The sequence below is a fragment of the Kryptolebias marmoratus genome, linkage group LG5 (assembly GCF_001649575.2).
Source record: "Kryptolebias marmoratus isolate JLee-2015 linkage group LG5, ASM164957v2, whole genome shotgun sequence".
Lineage (NCBI taxonomy): Eukaryota > Metazoa > Chordata > Actinopteri > Cyprinodontiformes > Rivulidae > Kryptolebias > Kryptolebias marmoratus.
In genome coordinates this window covers 7,912,032-7,931,072 of record NC_051434.1, presented here as the reverse complement: position 1 = coordinate 7,931,072, position 19,041 = coordinate 7,912,032, and the positions used below count along the sequence as shown (strand labels likewise).

Sequence of the window (19,041 nt, the reverse complement as noted above, 5' to 3'; positions counted from 1 at the left end):
GTAATAAATGTCACTTTTTAAATTATTTTTAAGTGGTGGGAAGAGAAAAATGATTATGAAGGGGTGCATGGGCTCCAGTGACTCCAGTTTATTTGTTTAAGAATCTGCCTTAAAGAAGTTTTATTGTCCAGAAGTGGCATTATCCTGAAGATGAATTTTTCCTTCTACTCTCTTCTCAGGACCTGAGTGAGGAGGAGCTGTCAGAGGGGGTCGTGGAGTCGCACTCGTCTGCCAGGTCTCCTGCCCTGACAGCGCAGCTGCAGGCGCTGAGGAAAGCTCTGTATCACAAGTACGCCCAAGAAGTAGCTGCTCTCAAAGAGCAGCACAGCAGTGAGCTGAGGAGACTGAGAGAAGAAAACGAGCAGGAGAGGAGAAGGCGTGAGCATCGGGAAGACAGGGGAGAGAGAAAGCTGGATCTGAACGGTGTTATTGGTGCTGGGAGCTCCACTGAGAGCCTCGGGGGTGCTGGGCAGCTCCATGTGGAGGAGAAACATCAGCAGGAGAGAGTGGAGGAGGAAGTTGCTAAGGTAGCAGATGTGTATTTTAAGATTATATTCCATTGTTGTGACTAAACAGCAGCAGTTGAAGTTTGATTAACGAGACAGGATGCTTCAACATCTCAGATCTTGCATTATTCTTTATTTTGTTACCTTCTGGTCTGTAAAACTATACTATAAATTAACTTGAGCCTTCATTGTGTTTCATCCCACATCCTGTAGATTCCTAAAGAAAATATTTTGTTTTCTGACAGGCCATAGTTCAGATGTCCGTGGAGTTTGCACAGCAGACCGAGCTGGCTCGAATCAACAAACGTGCCCGGCAGACGAGCACCTCCATGCAGACCCAGCTGGATGTCAAGGAGGTCGAGGACGGGGGGTCGGAGCATCATGCTCCAGAGGCTTCCCCCTCAGCAGGCGCAGGGCTGGAGGAAGAGGAGAGACAAAGATTGGAACGGGAGCTGGAGGAGAGGAACGCTGAGATCAGGAAGTTAAAGGAGGAGCTGCAGAAAACTGAACCTAAACAGGTTAGTGTCACTTACTGAGCTGTTTTGTGTTGCTTTACGCTCAATTTACAACCACATGCAACACATTTCTTTATTTCAGCTGACGGCCTTTATTTCTGTTATCATTAATTTGTGTCTCAGTGCAGGTTTTACATCCGTTAAACTGGATTCTGTCTCATATTCTGGATGATTCAGCTAAGATTAGTATTGGGTTTTTTTCCTGCAAAATGGCACTAAAATTGGTGAAACGGTGCAAAATTCTTACTGTTCTGATTTTTGTTTTAGTGGTTAAAAAGCTTTACTGTGATGCAGAAAGAACGTTTGAATAATTAAACACAACCACATCGGCTTTAAAAGGAAAGTCTGGTGATGTGACAAATTTTATATATTTATGAATAATCACTTTTTTGTCTGTTTCCTAAAAATGATTTTTTAAAATTTTATACAGTTTTGCCATCCATCTACTAACACGTCATCACTTGTTACTTTTTTTAAAACACTTCCTGCTTTCAGCAGAGCCCAGAGCCCGTTTGGTTTTAACTTTTATTTATTGCATTTATTGCATGATTAGGTTTTATTTGCATGATGATGGTGGCTGGTTTTGTTCAGTGTTCCTTTTAAAATGAGCAACTAAAACATACTTCTAATGATAAAGATTTAGGTTCTCAAAGCACAGTAATGAGTTTCGATCATATTTATGTGAAATGAAATATATGTGAACACGTTTATATGAATGGCAAACAATCACAATATAAGTCAATATCTTTCCCGTTTTGACTCACTATTATGTTCATATTCACCTTTAAATCCTCTTTTTTTACTAATGCCTTGCTGTATAAGTCTTAGAATAATGCATAAGAAACCTATAAGATCAGTTACACAGTATGTGTAATCTGTGTGATCTGCTGCCTGAACAGTAAAGTGTCTCGTATCTGGATAAAAGCTGTATTGCAGCAGATTGTCCAACAGGTGGCGCCGCCGCCTCTGCCAGTCCTTTCCCCTCAGGTGCACCTGTTGCCATAGCAGCACAAAGATAGCAGTGTTTCTCTTGGCTCCAAGGGAGTTAAAGTGTGTGTTTGTGTGCTTGTGAAGAGGCAGTGTTCCTATGTGTGCGTTACTGTCCCTTATTTAAATTCGCTTTACCAGTGATCGCACATAATGCCGCTTGTTGAGTTTTCAGGACTCAGTTGACCGAGTTGAAACTTTGCAATGACGGGGCTGCTGTCTGTGTTCTCTCTGCTGCCTGTTCAGGCTTTAAAGAAGGGAGACGATGATGAAGGACGGGTCGATGAAGGGGACGGCGAACTTCATGCAAGACCAGCAGGAGGATTCAAAGTGTCATTAGAAGATGATGAAGAGTCTTCTGATAAAGATACTGAAAGGTACCTCTGCATCCGTGCTTTTTCTTTACAGTAAAATCAACTCTGTGCTAAAATTAATTTATCATTGTGTTCCATTCTAAATATTTCTTTTTGGTTTTTTTTTTTTTTTCAGAAGGCTGCTGCATAAAGCCAACAAGAAGCTTAGCCAGGCGCTTGTTGATGTCTTGAAGACGACTGCAGCTGCAGAGAAAACTTTAGGCCTCCACATGCAAAGTTTGCGTGACGCCTCCGCTGGAGTGCAGCTTCCTCTGTCCAGCGTGCAGAGCGAAAACACAGAGCCCAAAAAACGTTATTCCCCAGGCAAGTAAAATCAAGGTTTAGAAATACTATGTTGTTGACGTTGTGCTTGTTTGAAAAGCAGGTAAAAAGGTCAAAACATGAAATTAATAAACGTTTGTGTGCATGCATTGTTCAAGACTTGTGTGTTAGCCTGCACCATCACTGCGTTGTGTAGTTTAACGCAGCAGAGCTACAGTCAGTAAATCCAGTTTGACAGTTTGATTATTTCAGCTTCAATTCAGAGTAACAAAAATATTTGAAAAGTGACAAATCTGATTTAAACTCATTCTGCAATATTTTTATGCAAAACATCTATATAGAGTTGACTGTTAAATTTATTTATTTTGCTTGCAAAATGATCTTGTGTCACAAATGGCATGTGATTATAACTAAAATTTAATCAACTCTGTTATTACAAATACAGTCTTTGCACTATGTCTGCATAGTGTTCATTTAAATTTAAATTAAACTATCCTTGAAGTTCTTGTTCGTGGTCTGCAATGGGCAGCATATCAGTTTGGACATGCAGGCATGTTGCGCTGTCAACATAAAGAAATTCAACATTATCACATGCAAATATCGTCTTGGACAGATAATCATGCAAATTAGAGCACAAACAATACCTCGTGTTACAAAGCTGTCTAAATACTAAAACTAATAGGTGCTGTTATTAATCAGTACACACAGTTACTATAATTCACAATAACTGAGCAATCTGCTGTTAAAGATTAACTCATTTGGTATTAGTAGAGCCCATTTTTATGTTAAGATCTCTGCATTTGTACATACTTTACTTTGCAGTGAGTGCATGTTTTAAATCTGTAGTTTGTGACAGGTTGAACATTTACCCTAACACTTATTTAGCTTGAAACCAAACCTTGGTGTTTTTCATGTTGTTGCTCATGTTTCAAACTTCTAAACACACTATTCATGACCTGCAGTCACTTGTGGATAAAAAGCGTCTCATAGCAGATTTTATTACCTGCATACATGCAAATTAAAGTTGCTGCTTGCTGCCTGCATTTGTATGTGCAGGCGAGGTGACACTTTATCTAATCAGTGTTTTCATGTAAATAAATTTGAGGTAGAGTTCAACAACTTTCCTGTTAAACAACGCAAAACGGAAAATAAAGGACTGCTGCTGTCAGTATCAGTTTGAAGTAACTAAGTACTATTATCAGCAAAAATTACAGGATTTCCTAAGCAATCAGAATTGATGACACTCTGGTGTCTTTTAATGTTTAGGATGTTACAAATTCCTTAAAAGTTTATTTTTGATTCATTTAAATACTTCAAAAACATACACATACCTACAGTAATAATTATTTAAATTACTCACTGGTTTATTCTTCTGTTCTGATTATTGCCTCTAAATTAACATCTAAACAGATTAAAGACAAAAACAGAACAAGTTGTCTGTTATAAAAGGTAATACAGCACTTTATCCATGCTGCCTCCATCTTCCTCCATGACATCCTATGAAAATGAGAAAGTTACTTAAATGACTGAATGTAAATTGCATAACTTACTTATAACGTACTTATTTAAGCCAGATGCTCATTTTTTTTCTTATGCATTTAAGTTAATTTGTAAATTACATGAACTGTGTTGGTAACATTTTTTTGTCACACTGCCCAATACATATTTTAATGAGATAAATATTACCCTGTATTTTGTTGCAGTCCACATACTGCATAAATAAATAAATGTGACATATTCCTGCCACCTGTTGCTGCAGAAAGCTGCCAGAGCAGCGAAACTGGTGCCGACAACGTGAGCATCTGGTCTGGGGAGTTGGAGGCGGACGAGGGTCTGTCCCAGCAGATGATGGACAGCCTGCTCCTCGGTGCAGAGCCACAACTCAGGAATGAGGAATATTTTATGGGCATCAGCAGCCGACTTCAGGCAGCTTTGGAGAAGATGTTGATGACCATCACTGACACGACCAACCAGGTAGAAAACACAAACAAACAAACAAACATTTTTTTCCTGGCTAAGCATTGCTCGCCTTTACTTATCTAATTTCTAAGTCTTTTTATGTATTCTAAAGTAACACTCAAGTGGTTTAAGTGGAGACATTTGAATGTTTTGAAATTACAATCATAGCTCAGACGTCTGTGCAATTTAGATTGCTGCAAACCAGTGGAACGCATCAAAATTCAAGTGGCTGGTTGTGCCAAGCTTATAAAAAGTCTCAAAACACTTCCAGATGCAATTGCTCCAAACGCAAGAATATAAGTGTTTGAGTTTTATTTTTGTTTTTCAGACAATTGTAAACAGTTAAAGTCTTCTAACTGATCTGCCTGTCATGTTGAGCAAATAATACAAGCTTCATACAAACCACCTATTTTCATCTTGGGTTTTAGAAAGAATCTCAACAAAGCGTCTTGCTTGAATGTTCCTGTTTGTTTGTGCTTCAAAGTTTCCAGTAAAGGGAAAGCTCCAGTGACACATTTGGGTTTTGTCAAAACAATTAAATGAACTCTCAGCACGGTTAACCCCCTCTGTGTGGATTTCTGCGCTTGTTCGCGGAGACATAAAGGGGGATGAGATGGCAGAATGTGGTCGGCAAAAAAGAGTTTGCTTGTCTAGAATTCGCACACAAAAGAGCTGCCTCATTCCCAGTGGTTGCCTGTAGATACGAGCAGTATTTACATGGTGCTTTTGTCTGGCTGAGCAGCCTATCCTGGTCCGGTTTGCAGAGAGGAGCCCCACCCCCGCAGGGACGTCCATGTAGTCCTCCCACTGTGTCCTGTGTCAGTCCAGAGAGAGACAGGGCCAGTTAAACTAGGGCATTGAGCGTGTTACTGTAACTGGCTGCACAACTCATCCCCCCCCTCTGGCTGGAATTCGTGCTTTATTCACGCTGAAATGAGTTTTGTTTTGGTTAACTAAAAATAGCTTTAAAGAAAACGGATCCCAGGTTTCACTGTTTTTCAACATTATTTGCATCACGGTTGTTGATTCGTGTTAATAATTGAATCATTTGAACCTTGTTATAGTTCATGCTCGTAGTTTTAAAGGACTATCCTCCCGTTTTTGGCTGCATTTTATTTCACACTGTCTCAGAGCTGCTTGTAATTTACTGGATTTATCTTCTAAAACAGCCAATATATAAATAAGTGGAAGAAATACTTCAAAATTATGTTTTTATTTTGTAGCCTTAGTAAATATAATAATTAAAGGATGATTACAAGTAACAGATCTTTTCCAAGTCTGCATCATTGATGGCACGATAAACGTGTAATCTACAAAGCCTCTAATGGTTCCTTCAGTGATTTTCCTGTTGCTATTGATCTGGTGTACATTAATCTTGTCCGTTTGTTACTGAATCACCACGTCTTGAGCGGAGACTGATGTAACAAGCCTGATCAGGAATGTTAAGCATCTTCACTGAACCACAGCTGTAAATTATTTGCCCTCTGGTAGGTGTTTGTTCTCTCGTTGCTCTCTGCCATTATCAGCCAGTCAGATGTACGAATAGCTCATTTTAAGAAAGTATAATCGTAGACGCACCGGAGACTGATCTCTGGCGAAGACTGTCCTAATTGGGGTTTTTTTTGTTGCTACTAAAGGAGGAAATCTGGTTTGGCTGCTTTTTGTAGAACGGGCGTGTGTTCTTGGTGGTTATTTGTGTGTTTGGGGAGTGTGCTCAAACTGTTTGCAAATCTACCTGGTTGACTTGCCTTCAAGACTGAAGCCACACCTGCTTCCCTCCCACTTTTTTTTTTTTTTCCTGAGCAGTATCCTGGTAGGTGTGTTTAGTGTAGGAAGCAGGAAGAGCGTCTGCTTTTAGAAGCTCTAAACTACCTGAGGAGTGTTGGATTATATCTTTTGTTGGCGTATAAAGTAAGAAAAACAGCTATAGTAATATAATGGCTTGAGCGCAAGAACATTTGAGGAGAGGGAATGACATCAGCTCTAGAAGGAAGTAAGACGAGGAGCGTGAGTGAGTGACTTTCCATCTGAGCTGTCATTTCAGCGTCAAGCCGGTTGAGGCTTGGAGTAGACAATTAGTAGGGGCCCCAGGGAGGCTCGCCTGCAGGTTGGGGCTGCTACAGCGGGATAGTATTGTTAATGAATCTCCAGATAGAGAGAGAGAGAGAGAGCGAGAGAGAGAGAGAGAAGAGGAATAGTGGGGGTGTGAGCTTTCTGAGTGGCATAATATGGTTTCACTCTGAGCAAAGAAGGTCAGAGAACACGGAGCGTCTAAATACAGGACGCAGAGAGAAGAAATGTTGACGTTTACTTACCTTCCACGGTTGTCTTCAGGAGTCCCTTTTAGGCTGCAGGACCTGGATTTGACTTCAATCTGCTGCCAAGGATGACACTTTATAGTAGGACTTTAAAAACTCTTACCTTTCCTGGATGATTTTTTTTTTTTTGAATGCTCACCTGGAACTTGTTCTACCTCAGTTAGGCAGCATGTGAATGAGATGAATGTCACCTTCTTCAGTAGTTGTTTACTCGTCCTGTGTGTGTGGGCAAAACAAATAGAGACTGTTGCTTGGAGCTATCCACAACATATAACGCTGCTTCATCTGCTTCATTTCCCGCTGGACTTTATTCCCGTTTGAGGTTGCACAGCTCAGCCTGACGGATCATGGCAAACAGAAACCTCTCGTCGTGACTCCAGATAGGAAGCAAAGCCATGGATTCCTACCGCTCTTACTGGAACTCAAGCATGCAGAGCAGCACGTGGCTGGAGGGGGAGGATCAAGATGTGTATGAGGTGGAATCCCGCGTACCCCTTCCCCGACCCTTCCCACTGTCCAGCACCTTAAATGAGAAAAACGCTGTGGTGATTCAGACACAGATCTCTCACGTCAATCACAAGACTAATGGACACCTTCTAAAGGTCATATCTAAAATCTCCTTGCCCACTCCTCCGTATACAGTAAGTTAACACACATGTACTGTATTTAATTATACATAAAGAGGGGAGTTTAATCTTTAATCATCTTTTAATAGTTACAGTAGAGCACTTTTCCTGTTTCTTAATGTTTTATGGATTAACTTCTCTGCCTTTCTTTGGTTCATGCACATATGATGTTGGCTAAAATGTCTTTCCACGTAGGCACACAGCAGCTCTCCTGAATCATTATATGAAAGATCATATGACTTCTCCTCTGTACCAGGTTCGCATTTCCACCTCCCAGTTCCCATAATAATAAGACCTTTGCTCAGGGAGATATGAAAATCTATGGAAAATGAGTTGGTGTGCGCTGGCGGTTTATTGCGCTATCATGATTTCCGAGTATTTTTACAAGAAAATTATGCTCTCTTTCACCTGACAAGCAGATCTTAATACAGATATTCTAACTATATCTTGCTGGATGGGTGTTACTTCAGCACATGACCTCATTTCGTTCCATACAGGTTTACTTTTTGTCCCGTATCAGTCGTCATAAAGCCATTACGGTCTCACTCCTTAAACTGTGTTGCCAGACTCTTTGTAAATACTCTACAGTGCTGTTTAAAAACATTGAGTCGTCCCTCATTTCTTTATATTTTGCTTCCAAAGACTCGGACTTTCTTGTGATATTTTAATGTTATCTTGATTAAAAGTTCTTCGGGCTTTCTGGTGGGGTTTTTTTTTCTCCTTTTTAGATTTCTCCTAGGACTTCAAATGCTTTTTCCCACATTTTTAAATCCAGTTCTTGATCATTTGTAGAGGAATGTTTATTTTTGTTTGCATAATTGTTTGTGAAGCCACATAACTTTGACCTATGAATCAATAAGATATAAATAAGCTATTAAAGTCAAAGGATCAACAAACAGCTTGGCAAAAAAGCAATTTGAAATAGGATCTTTGGACACAATTTGATTCCTTGTCTCATGTTGATTTGATCAAAAAATACCAAAGATGGCACAGTTTATGACTTAAAATAGTATTTTACGACCAACGAGGTGATTCTCAGAGCTATTGGCTCAAAATTTGGGATACGATGGATGATCAGCTGGATGATGCATTTCTCAGTTCCTGTGTCGTGTCTTTGGTGGATTTCTTTTGTCCTGTTTTTAAAGACATGACTTTCAAATTCTGTTCATCTGTTGTAGACATTTGGTTCCTTTTCCGCCTGACGCTTTTGTCCTCCACTTTTCTTTTTTGTCTGTTTGTTGAAAATCATACTAAATATCTGTGCACCAGTTAAATGAGCCACTTTGAATATAAGTTGATAAATGTATTATCACAAAGCAAGATTGTCAGATTATTAAAAAACATTCCATTTTTAATTTTCTTTTCTCAACACAAGATAAGTTAGTGGAGCTATTGTTCACCAAACCACACTTGTCATTTTACGTCATATTTATGCGTCATAAAGCAGAAACCTCAAATTTCAATTCGTAGCTTTCCACCAGTTTCACTGCCTCTATCTGCTATTGTTTAATAACACTATCTGTTAATCTTGAAGTGCTTAACCTTTATTTTTCGTTTACTGACAGCATGCTGAAACTGCAGTCGAATTGCAGCAATTTAGGATGCTAAAACAACTTATTTAAACTATTTAAATCTGCCAGAAGAAAAGCAAGTTAAGGGTAATGTTAGCTGTCAACTAAACATTCATGATTGTGACAACTCCAAAGAGCCACTTCTCAGAGTCTGTAATTTTCATTTTGACCAACACCGTGTCTTCTCTGTCCCCTTTTAGCTTGAACATGCCCAGGTGACCCAGACTGAGCTGATGCGGGAGTCCTTCCGCCACAACCAGGAGATCGGCGAGCTGCTGCAGAGGCAGGAGGAGCTGCAGGAGAGGCTGTCCGAGGAGGCTCAGTCCCGGGAGCGGCTCGCTCTGGAACTGCACCGTGCTGAGGGTTAGGAAGAAAACTCTCTTGATTTGACTTGAATTCTGGTCATATATATTTTTTTCACAGAAGCTTCTTCATTAAAGGAACTGTACTTGGATAATGTGTCTGCATGAGCTGTACAGCAGTAGATTTGGTAAACACATGAGCACGTGTTTGGAGGTTGTAGGTGTTACAGGAAGTGAAGGCAGGAGTTGTTTTAAAGGGTAGGTTAAAAAGCATCTATGGTGAAAGTTTGATTGTGTCAGTGACAAATGAACAATGAGAGACTGATCATGCGACAGATGACTGAAATCTTTAAGTTGTTAATATGCTGGTGTGGATTCTCAGTCATCCAGCACCTACACCTCAAGGATAGGGGACTTTTTGAGGACCAAAATGTTCATATTTTGGACCGAGAAGACAGATGGTTTGAGAGGGGGGTGGAGGAAGAAATCTATGTCAAAAGAGAGAAACCAACATTAAACAGAGGAGGAGGTCTCAGATTTCAGCTTTCAGAAACGTATAATGGAGCATTAAGCCTGATCCCCAGTCAGTTTCACTCCAATCAGGACCTGCATTCATGTGACCAGAGTGGCCCATCTGTGAGTCAGGCTAACAAGGACCCTAATGGGCCTCTATTGTTAGGAGAGTGAGGGCAATCTGCATGTGAATCCACCTTAAAGAACATCTCAGCTTTAAAAGCTCAAACTCCACTCTGTTTTTATTTTAATTGAGAAAGCTCCTCTGATAAGAAGCGAAACATCTTCAACTACAAAACAGAAGTCTAGATGTTTTTGTTTTTAACCCTTTTTCGGATTTAAGTTGCTAAATATAAATAGGTCATTAATAAGTTACATTTGCTTCTTCTTAGCTCTTGTTGGTTGACGGTAAACTAACAGAGGCAGCTGGTCTGTGAGGGTCAACCGTGGTAACAAAACCCAGTTTAAACACTTTTTTTTTCAGTCTTCAAACACTTTGGAAGTTGCTCGGCGTAGTAATCGCTTTCTCACTGCTGGCTGTGTGGAAACACAGAGCAGCAGTGAGTTTGTGGACATTTCTAGTCTCACATTGTCTTTTACAATACCGAGATCCTGTTCCACTGTTTGTGTTCAGTAATCTTACAAAGGAGGTGCAAATATTTGCTGTCATAAAACAGCTTTATATTTTTATCGTATGTCAAAGATGGAAAGCTGTTGAACGGATGAAACACCACGTGTGGGGGGAAGCTGCAACTCTGTATAAAAATCCAAATATAAATTGTTGTCATATGGTTTTTGATGATGTGAAAACCATCTTGAAAGAATGCGTATCTCTCGCTGCCTTTAATATCAATTCTTGCTGTAGGTATTTTGATCTAACCTTGAAAATAATCTTGTGCAGAATTGCGAGATGTTTTGTGAATGACTCTCTGTGTCTGCCATTTTGAAATAGATTGACTTTAATCAGTTGTAGATGTTCATCCAACGATTCCTTTCTGCAGGTTTTATCAAAATTTGATCTGAGATATTTTGGTAATAGACAGACACAAACACACACAGGCAAAAGCATTATTGTCTGCCTTCGGAAGCAGGCAATAAAAACCCTGAAAAACCCAAAGAAAAGCTGCTTACCCTTCCATTACATCACGTTATTCTTGAGACAAAAATTTAGAAAAGACAGTTTGTCACCAAAGCTGTTGTTGTCATTCATTGGCATTATATTAAGGAGTGAATGCTACACCCTTTCTGTAAACCTGCGTCTTCACGACAAATGGAAAGAGCTTTGAATATCAGGTCATGTGATGTGCCTCTTCATTAACTCTTTGGGAGTGTTTGATCCTTGCCTAGCCTGTATCTCACGGACAAATACCGACGAGCTGAAAGAGAAACACGTCTGCCATTGTGCGGATGATCCAGGTAAAACTTCAGGGTGTGGCATTTTTTAAAACTGGTTTTAAATTAGAGCTCAGCCGTGAAAGAAGATCCACTTTACTGACCGATGGAGCACATTAAGTGTCGGTGTTTTCATAGACACAAACAGGCTTTACTTGTGTGTTTTTATGAGGATTTTGTTGGACTGTAGATATTGAAGACCGGTCTCGTCATGTGTTGTTGGTGGTTGTTTTTGTCTTTAATCATCTGACAGCTGAGTATCACAAAAGTACCTCCTTAGGCAAACATTACACACAGCTTTGCTTCATCTTGACTCTCCTTCTCATAATCAATCAATAAAACAACAATAAAATATGCTCTCTTGAGTGCTGCAATCAGTTTGTTGAAGTTGCAGAAACAGTAAATGAATGAATGAAGATTTTCTCAGCAGATTCCTGTTGTGTACTTGCTTCCTCCATCTAGGAATTGGATTGCAGAGTAGAAAATGATGCTTGCTGACCTGTAACAGAGCAGTACAGTAATGATAGAGCTTTTCATTGTGTTTACAGCTCAGTTTCATACTTCATGTCAAGCAAAATGGGTCAGCTATTTGCACTCCTTTTTTGTGTGTGTGCACGGAAACAATATATATATTTTCTTTGCTTGAATTTTGTATCCTGCAGTCATGTGTGACTGAAGCTGAACAAGAACACCAAAATGAATTATAAATGCTTCAGAATAAGAGCAGAAATTACACATAAAAGCTCTACGGAAAACACCACTTTGGGACAATATGTGTGTCACTATTTTTTTTAAAACTGTACTTTTCTCGCACCGACTGCATGTAGGTCTCATAGATGGCTACACGGGTGAACGGGCTGCACTGGAGGAGCAGCTACGCCACAAGGAGGAACTCCAGCAGAGCCTCGAGCAAGAGCTGCAGGTGAGCTGCAGGGAGGAGTAATTACTTCTGAAAAGCAAATGAGTTGTGACAACATTAAAGGTAGATTTTGCTCCTCACGCAATAAGCATTCTGGTGTGACAACATAACTCATGCAGCTGAATGTGGGAAAAATAAAGTCACAAGAAGGTCTGCTCTGCTGTCTTTTTAATATTACAAACTCAGGTTACAATTCTTAAAGATGAGGTTGGAAATAAGCTGTATTTTTGTGGTGAAATTCTTACAGCCACATAGATGAGTGACATGCTCATTTTTTAATAATGAATGTAGAGTATTTCACACATTGTGCCGCTCAAAATGCTCACAACTAATTCACATGATTAAAGCAACAACACCTCGCCAGTTTTGAAAAATATCCTTAAACCGTTGTTCTTCAGTTTTCATTAAAAGTCCTTTGGGTTATTAAAGCAGTGATGGCTTTTTGTGTGGTTTGTGTCAAAAACCACAAATTGATGCAACAAGTGGCAACGTGCATGCTAATCGCATATCCTGATTTTAATTTTCTACGCAGGTAACAGGTAGCCGGCTGCACGAGTTGGAGCAGGAAAGACTTCAGATGCTTGAGGAGCGCGAGCTGTTGTCACGGCAACAGGACGCCATGAGGGAGGATGCCGGACCACGTGAGCTTTGTACGTTTCGAGGAGGAAAGGGGAGGGAAATGGGATTTTTAAAGGATTTACTAAAGTGTTGGCTACTTTTCCTTGTTTTTTTTTCTTTATTGTCAACAACAAAAATCAAGAATCATGTTTCAGACGGATCATGTGAAGGTCAGGAGTTAGCCATTAAGAGTAAATTGTTTATTGATTGACACGTGAGAGGTTTATTTAGTGTGGAAAATTGATGCAGAGTCAGTTTGATGAGCACACACCAGTTGTTTTTCTGTTCTGTGTACAGTATGCTGACAACTTGCTCTTTCGATCTTCTGGGAATGGACCACAACCTCACAATGATTAGGTTTTTTTTATTATGTATTTTAGGCAGCAGAATCAACAAGAAATACCACAGTTAATTACAAAAAGTTTGTTCTTTGTTACAAAATTATGGCATCCTTAAAGTCATTGCTTGTATTTTCAAAGAAGTAACTTCAAACTTGTAACGGTTTCCACTAATTTTGAACTTTATTGCCCCCGTATATTGTCAAAAATGGTATTTCTTTTCTTTAATTCTTTCAGAAAAGGTGAGTATTCTGCATTGGACAATGTGAACGAGGGCTTGTTCATTCCCATTTTCCTTTCACATCCTCATTTTTACAGCTTTAGGTTTTTACTGTGGAACGAAAGAAAGGAAGAAAGAAAACAAACAGCATTTCTTTTTCCACTTTTCCTATTCTTCATCACAGACTTTTCCTGTTCATGGCAACAACAAAAAAAAACGAGCATGTTAAATTTCTGTGCTTTCTCATTTTCCTGTAGGCCTAGTTGAAGCTGCAATGGTTGCAGCACCTGAAGCAGGTGTGTCCCCACTTTGAGCATGGCTCAGTCATATCTGTATATGTTCTTCTTAAATTGTCTGGCTAAGTGGCAGTTGTATCTCTCTAACCCTAATCCAGCAACTCACCAACAAAGCTTGGAGCTTGCTTGCTATCGGCTCACAAACTCACTCAGAGCAATCACTAACCTTTCGTCGCAGCTTTTCGTTTTGACTGGTTTTTGTCTCGATTTGTCATTTTTAATGTCCTGGAGTCAATGTTGGCACTCATTTAGGCATGATGAGTCTTCAGGCATTGTTTTAACATTATTTCCTCCTGCTGCCAGCCATCTGTTTCAACGAGTTTGTGCTGCGTTTACGGCACTTTAGAGTGGAACGATTGGCTGTTCAGGAGGAATTCTCCCCTGCCTGTAAAAGCTTATTGGGCATGGTTAAATGTCTGAACTGTCCTGTGTCTGATTTGTCATTTTGCACTCTATCACCCTGTTAATTTTGCACTGGTCCTGCTGGGATTGATCCTGAGTTCAGCGGTGTGGGATAATCACTGGTGGCAGCAGAAAGGAGAGAAGATCGTGGGGTGATGGGGGGTAATGGTTGGAAATGGGGTTGGAGCGTTGACTGAGATGTTTGAAGAGTCTAATGTTGGCCATTTTTTCAGATAAGTTATAAGAATGATTCCATTTCATAAAGTTTGATATAAATCGTCATTTCAAAAAGCAAAAGTTGGATTAAATCTGACCACATGATGGCACCCAAACTTTAGACTCTTCAGTTCCATCTCAGCGTCTAAATTTCTTGCCAAAATCAAACTCGCATGACTCATTGACAAACTTGTCAGCTGATCTTACCCTCCTTCCTTCGTCGTGTCCTGTAGACCTGCTGGAGGAAACGGAGAAGCTGATGAAAGAGAAGGTGGACGTCCAGCGTCAGGCGGAGAAGGAGAACACGGACCTCCTGAAGCAGGTGAAGCTGCTGGAGGCGGAGCTGGAGGAGCAGGTCAACAGGGTGATTGAGCTGGAGCACGCTCAGAAGATGGAGAGCGGAGACCTCCAACAGCAGATCCAAGCGCTGGAGAAACAGCTGGAGAAGAACAGGAAGTTTCTCGATGTAAGCCACCAAGAAAAACACCTCAAATGTTGTCAGATCAGTCCGGACTGAAGGGTATCCATGTATGCTTTTATAGTAGAGTCGAATAATTTAATTAATTATTTAAAACTCTTTAAAGGTTTAACATACAATATTAGTCTCCGTAAAATCCATTTAGAAGAGTTTGTTTCATTTATTTTGTTCATTAAATCAGGATCTACAACCACCGGGTCAAGGACTGGTAATGGTCCGTGAATCATTTCACGGCTGCAAAGAAATAATAAAAACCTTTCTTAAAATTGTTTAAATTAATAGTTTCATATACAGTGGTCTGCAGGGTATTTTATTTTGAAAAGTGACCACTTATGTTTACACTTCTTTCCTGCGCTTGACTCGGTCGTGGTTAATTTTCATGCACTAGAAAACTTATTAAGCTGACCCTAGCAAAAAAAAACTTGTCTAATATTTTAATTTTGAATATCATCAAAACGTTTTCAACTTCATCAGACCACTAGAGTTTACTCAGTCAGAACACATTTGCTGTTTTTTTTTTTTTACAGGAAGGGTAGAAATAGGCAGCAACAAATGACTCTTAGAAAATGATTCCATTGAAACATTTTATTTATTCCTATTATTAAATAGTTAATTAATTATTATTATTAATTATTAATTAATCCTCAATTTCCTATCAATGTCTTTAGCCAGAAGGGGATCATAGGTAACCATCTAGACTAATGAAAATAAATGAAAACAAGAAATGTTGAAATAAATTGTGTAAACACTTACCAGAACCACAAACTTAATGTCAAAATGATAAAAATCTTATTAAATGACACGTTTTTATTGGGGAAGAAAGTCATTTTTGGGTCATCTAAAGCTGATGTCTTACTGATAGAAACCTGTAAGCACTGAAATGTGTCTGTTATGTATTCAAATCATTATAAAACATGTTTATAAAAGTTAAAGATAACAGCAGAGCAGTATTTCACTTTTAAAATAAAAAAACAGGGTCAAATCTACAATGTCATGCAAAATTTAGGACATTTTCACACTCCCAGCAAGAATTTCTATTATGTTTTAAAGTTAATTAAATACTTGATGAACTACAAATAGAGGATAAAAGGATTATGACACAAACACTTTTCATCACAAGATTAAACCAAGATAATTAAAGATTATTTTATATTGAGTGGTTCTTCATCTGGACATTTTTCACCTGTCAGGAGGTGAAAGTCAAACTATAATTGTGAAGTTTGTTTTCCTACATTGATGACATAATTCTGCAGCTCAATAATTTGTTGAAAAAACTATCTTTTAACCATCTTTTTATTTATATATCCTGTTTGGTTTTGGTGTCCAGGAGCAAGCTGTGGACCGAGAACACGAGAGGGACTTTTTTCAGCAGGAGATCCAGAAGCTGGAGCAGCAGCTGAAAAGCCCCCAGAAGCTTCAGATTGGATCTGAGCAAAGAAACCGAGAGGTGAAAAGAAACAAAGTTCTGTTTGGGGCCAGGAATGTGCTGATTTCTCTAAATATTACCTTGTTGTGGCTGCAAAACAAGCCTTGGAGTCTCGGAGCAAAACAATAGAAGAGGTAGAGTTACCGTGCTGTCCTGAAAACGATACTGAACCTTTTGTGACTTGTTGTTTAGAAACTATGTAACAGTTGGTTTTATTTTCATGATCATTAAAAACAAATTACAGTCAAATCTACTCATATCCACAGTTGTGTGCAGAAAGTCTTGAGCAAACTGTTATTTAGATTCTGTTTCCTAAAAGCCAGATGTTCCAAAAACAAAAAAAAGGTTTTAATGTGGTTTTGAGCAAGAGTTTGCCAACATTTTGAAGTTTTTCAAAAGTATTCCTCTGGGCACCGGCTGCTCTTTCACTAATTTTCAGTCCGGTTTTTACCCTTGACCTTATAAGAAGGATGTTTTTTGTTTGTCAAATCAGAGACTTTTGAGAAATTCAAGGTTATAAAGGCACCTAACACAGATGGTGACCCAGTGTTTTGTCTGCACAAAGATGTTTTATTGATACCAGAGAGAAATAATAAAAAAAGTCATTGAACACAAACATAGCACAAAAAAGTTTATTGCAGAAACACAAGTTTGGTAGAAACACAATCATCTTCTGAAAAAAGCTTTTCTACTATTCTTCCCTTTTTCCATTTGATTGGTTGATTAAAAATCATTTTACAAGATTTGTTTTAAGTTGCTCATGTTTACTTGTGTTATGTCTCCAGAGTGTTTTTGACCTGAATGATCTGCAAACAGCCCCTGAAGTAACCTGTGTGTTCCCCGAAGTTGGATACATGTTTTTGATTGCACTTTGATGGATTTGTTTTTTTCAGGCTCTCATGTTTCAAGCTTACAGTTTGCACTTCTGCTTTAAACATCCTGAAGTTACCCTCCTACCATGACTGTAATCTCCATAGACTCTTGTAGCATTTTCATCATTACTAAGTGTTTTTTTTTTCTCTGCTTCCCTTTTGTCTTTGAACTCTCCACCCTGTGATCCGTTATACTTCTTCCTTCTTTCTCCTATGGCTGTTGCAGGTGGATCGAGTAGCCTTTAAGGTACTGCTTCTAGCTCTATCTGCTCTCCCTCTGTGCATTTAGTGCATTTAGTGCATAGTGCTGTCCATTGCTTGTATTCCCATCTTTTTCCCCCCCATCTCTTGTTTTGTTTCTATCACTCTTCTCCATCCTCTTGTTTCTAAATCTGATGTCCCTGCATAAAATCCTAAAGGTAAACAGCTGGGGAGGACACCTGATTTAGAATAAAATAAAAAAGGAAGTGTTTAATAAATGAACTTCTTTAATGAAATCTTGCTTTTTTGTTTGCTATGCACTGAACCACTTTTTTTTGCTCAGTGAGCTAAAAGATAAAGATAAAAAGTACATTTGTCACTCAGATGCCATCTGTGGACTTCACAGCTTTGAACAATTGTGTCTATGCATAAATAAACAAGCTGCCAAAGATTTTTCTGAATATTAAGTGAGAAATTGGACAGAAAAAAATATTCACAATTGAATCAAGTTTAAAGCTTAAACCAAATAAAATTTTGTGCTGAAGCGGTTTCATGATGAGACCGTCTCGGGCTTCAGCCATAATATTTAAAGACATAAATGATGTGAGTTTGTTTGCGTCATCAGTTTATCTTAGATTTTGTTACAGTCTTGATTTTTTTTTTTATGGCTACAGTCCTTTTAAAAAACACATTATAAAAGTCAGCTTTATTGACAGAGCTCTGGTTTTTGTTTTCCTCATAGATTTAACCAAGCAGGAGAATTATCCACACTTGGTTTCTTTCTTTAAAAAAAACCCATTTCAAACCTTCCCACCTGTCAGCCTTTATCCCTGCTCTTTATTGATCTCCTTCACTCTCACAGGTGGAGCTCTCAGTTGTTCAGGTTTTCTGTCTTGATTTGTGTCACCCTGAGTGAAATCTCTGCACCTCTTTTCACACTCGACACCCCCACCGCCCCTTCTCAGGTGGATCAGCTGACTGCACCGCTAACTGCACATACACCAGCTACGCTGTTGCGAGTTTGCTCTGAGAGCGGATCTCATTAAACCATCTCCTTCCCCCTCCCCTCTCTTGTCATTTGTTTCTCCCTCCCTTCGTTACCAGGTGGAGCAGCTGACCTCCCAGCTGAAGGAGAAGGCAGATTGGTGCAGTGAGCTGCTGCTCAGCTCCGAGCAGCTGCGTCGTGAGTTGGGAGAGCGCGACGAGGAGATTGAAAAGCTGGAGAGCCGCATCCGCGAGCTGGAGCAGGCCCTGCTGGCCAGCGCTGAGTCTCTGGAGAAGGTGAGGAGGGGTAAGGGAGGGAGGTGAAGGTTGCGCTGGAGACTGAAGCAGAGATGGCAAGAGAGAAAGGGGAAGCTGAACAATAGCTGTGGAGTGTGGCAGTGTGTGTGTGTGTGTGTGTGAGCATGTAGATGAGGTGACAGCTAGAGGAGGAGGACTGGGAGGGAGAACAATGTGTAGGTGGGTCTTCTTCAGCCGCCCCGGCAGTCTGCTGTCGCTGAGTTATGGGTAGCTGTTGTTAAGGTTGCCCCCCAGTGTTTATTGAAGATCGGACTAAAGGAATTGTTGGAAACCCGGTTGTTTGAATGTAAAATGCATCAACTATTCAGCGGCGGAAGATTGATTAGAGTTGCATTACGCAGTTCAGACGGCGTGCATTTGTACACTGAGCGTGTGAAGATCAGTTTGACAGAAAGAAATGTTACGTTTTAAAAATCTGCTGAGCCACAT

At 39.6% G+C, this 19,041-nt stretch overlaps 1 protein-coding gene and 1 long non-coding RNA gene across 9 annotated transcripts in view; one reads left to right on the top strand and one right to left on the bottom strand.

The window, feature by feature from the left end:
• The window catches only part of akap9 (A kinase (PRKA) anchor protein 9), a 58,949-nt gene that overhangs the window by 24,727 nt on the left and 15,181 nt on the right, over window positions 1-19,041 (top strand). For 6 of the 7 annotated variants that reach the window (XM_037975843.1, XM_037975844.1, XM_017423194.3 and 3 more), the window contains 12 exons: window positions 180-527; window positions 752-1,024; window positions 2,255-2,385; window positions 2,498-2,685; window positions 4,403-4,617; window positions 9,318-9,480; window positions 12,152-12,246; window positions 12,776-12,893; window positions 13,677-13,715; window positions 14,567-14,799; window positions 16,139-16,258; window positions 18,415-18,591. In XM_037975843.1, coding sequence (XP_037831771.1) covers window positions 180-527; window positions 752-1,024; window positions 2,255-2,385; window positions 2,498-2,685; window positions 4,403-4,617; window positions 9,318-9,480; window positions 12,152-12,246; window positions 12,776-12,893; window positions 13,677-13,715; window positions 14,567-14,799; window positions 16,139-16,258; window positions 18,415-18,591 — 2,100 coding nt within the window. The remainder of the gene's footprint in view (window positions 1-179; window positions 528-751; window positions 1,025-2,254; window positions 2,386-2,497; window positions 2,686-4,402; window positions 4,618-9,317; window positions 9,481-12,151; window positions 12,247-12,775; window positions 12,894-13,676; window positions 13,716-14,566; window positions 14,800-16,138; window positions 16,259-18,414; window positions 18,592-19,041) is intronic. The other variant, XM_017423159.3, reaches the window with a different exon arrangement.
• On the bottom strand, window positions 6,510-7,346 carry LOC112450755. 2 transcript variants are annotated; one of them, XR_003039434.2, is made up of 2 exons: window positions 7,060-7,346; window positions 6,510-6,979 (listed from the first exon to the last, which is right to left on the bottom strand). It is a non-coding gene; the product is annotated as an uncharacterized LOC112450755 (long non-coding RNA). The 2 variants fall into 2 exon arrangements; XR_003039435.2 differs by having other exon boundaries at window positions 6,510-6,976.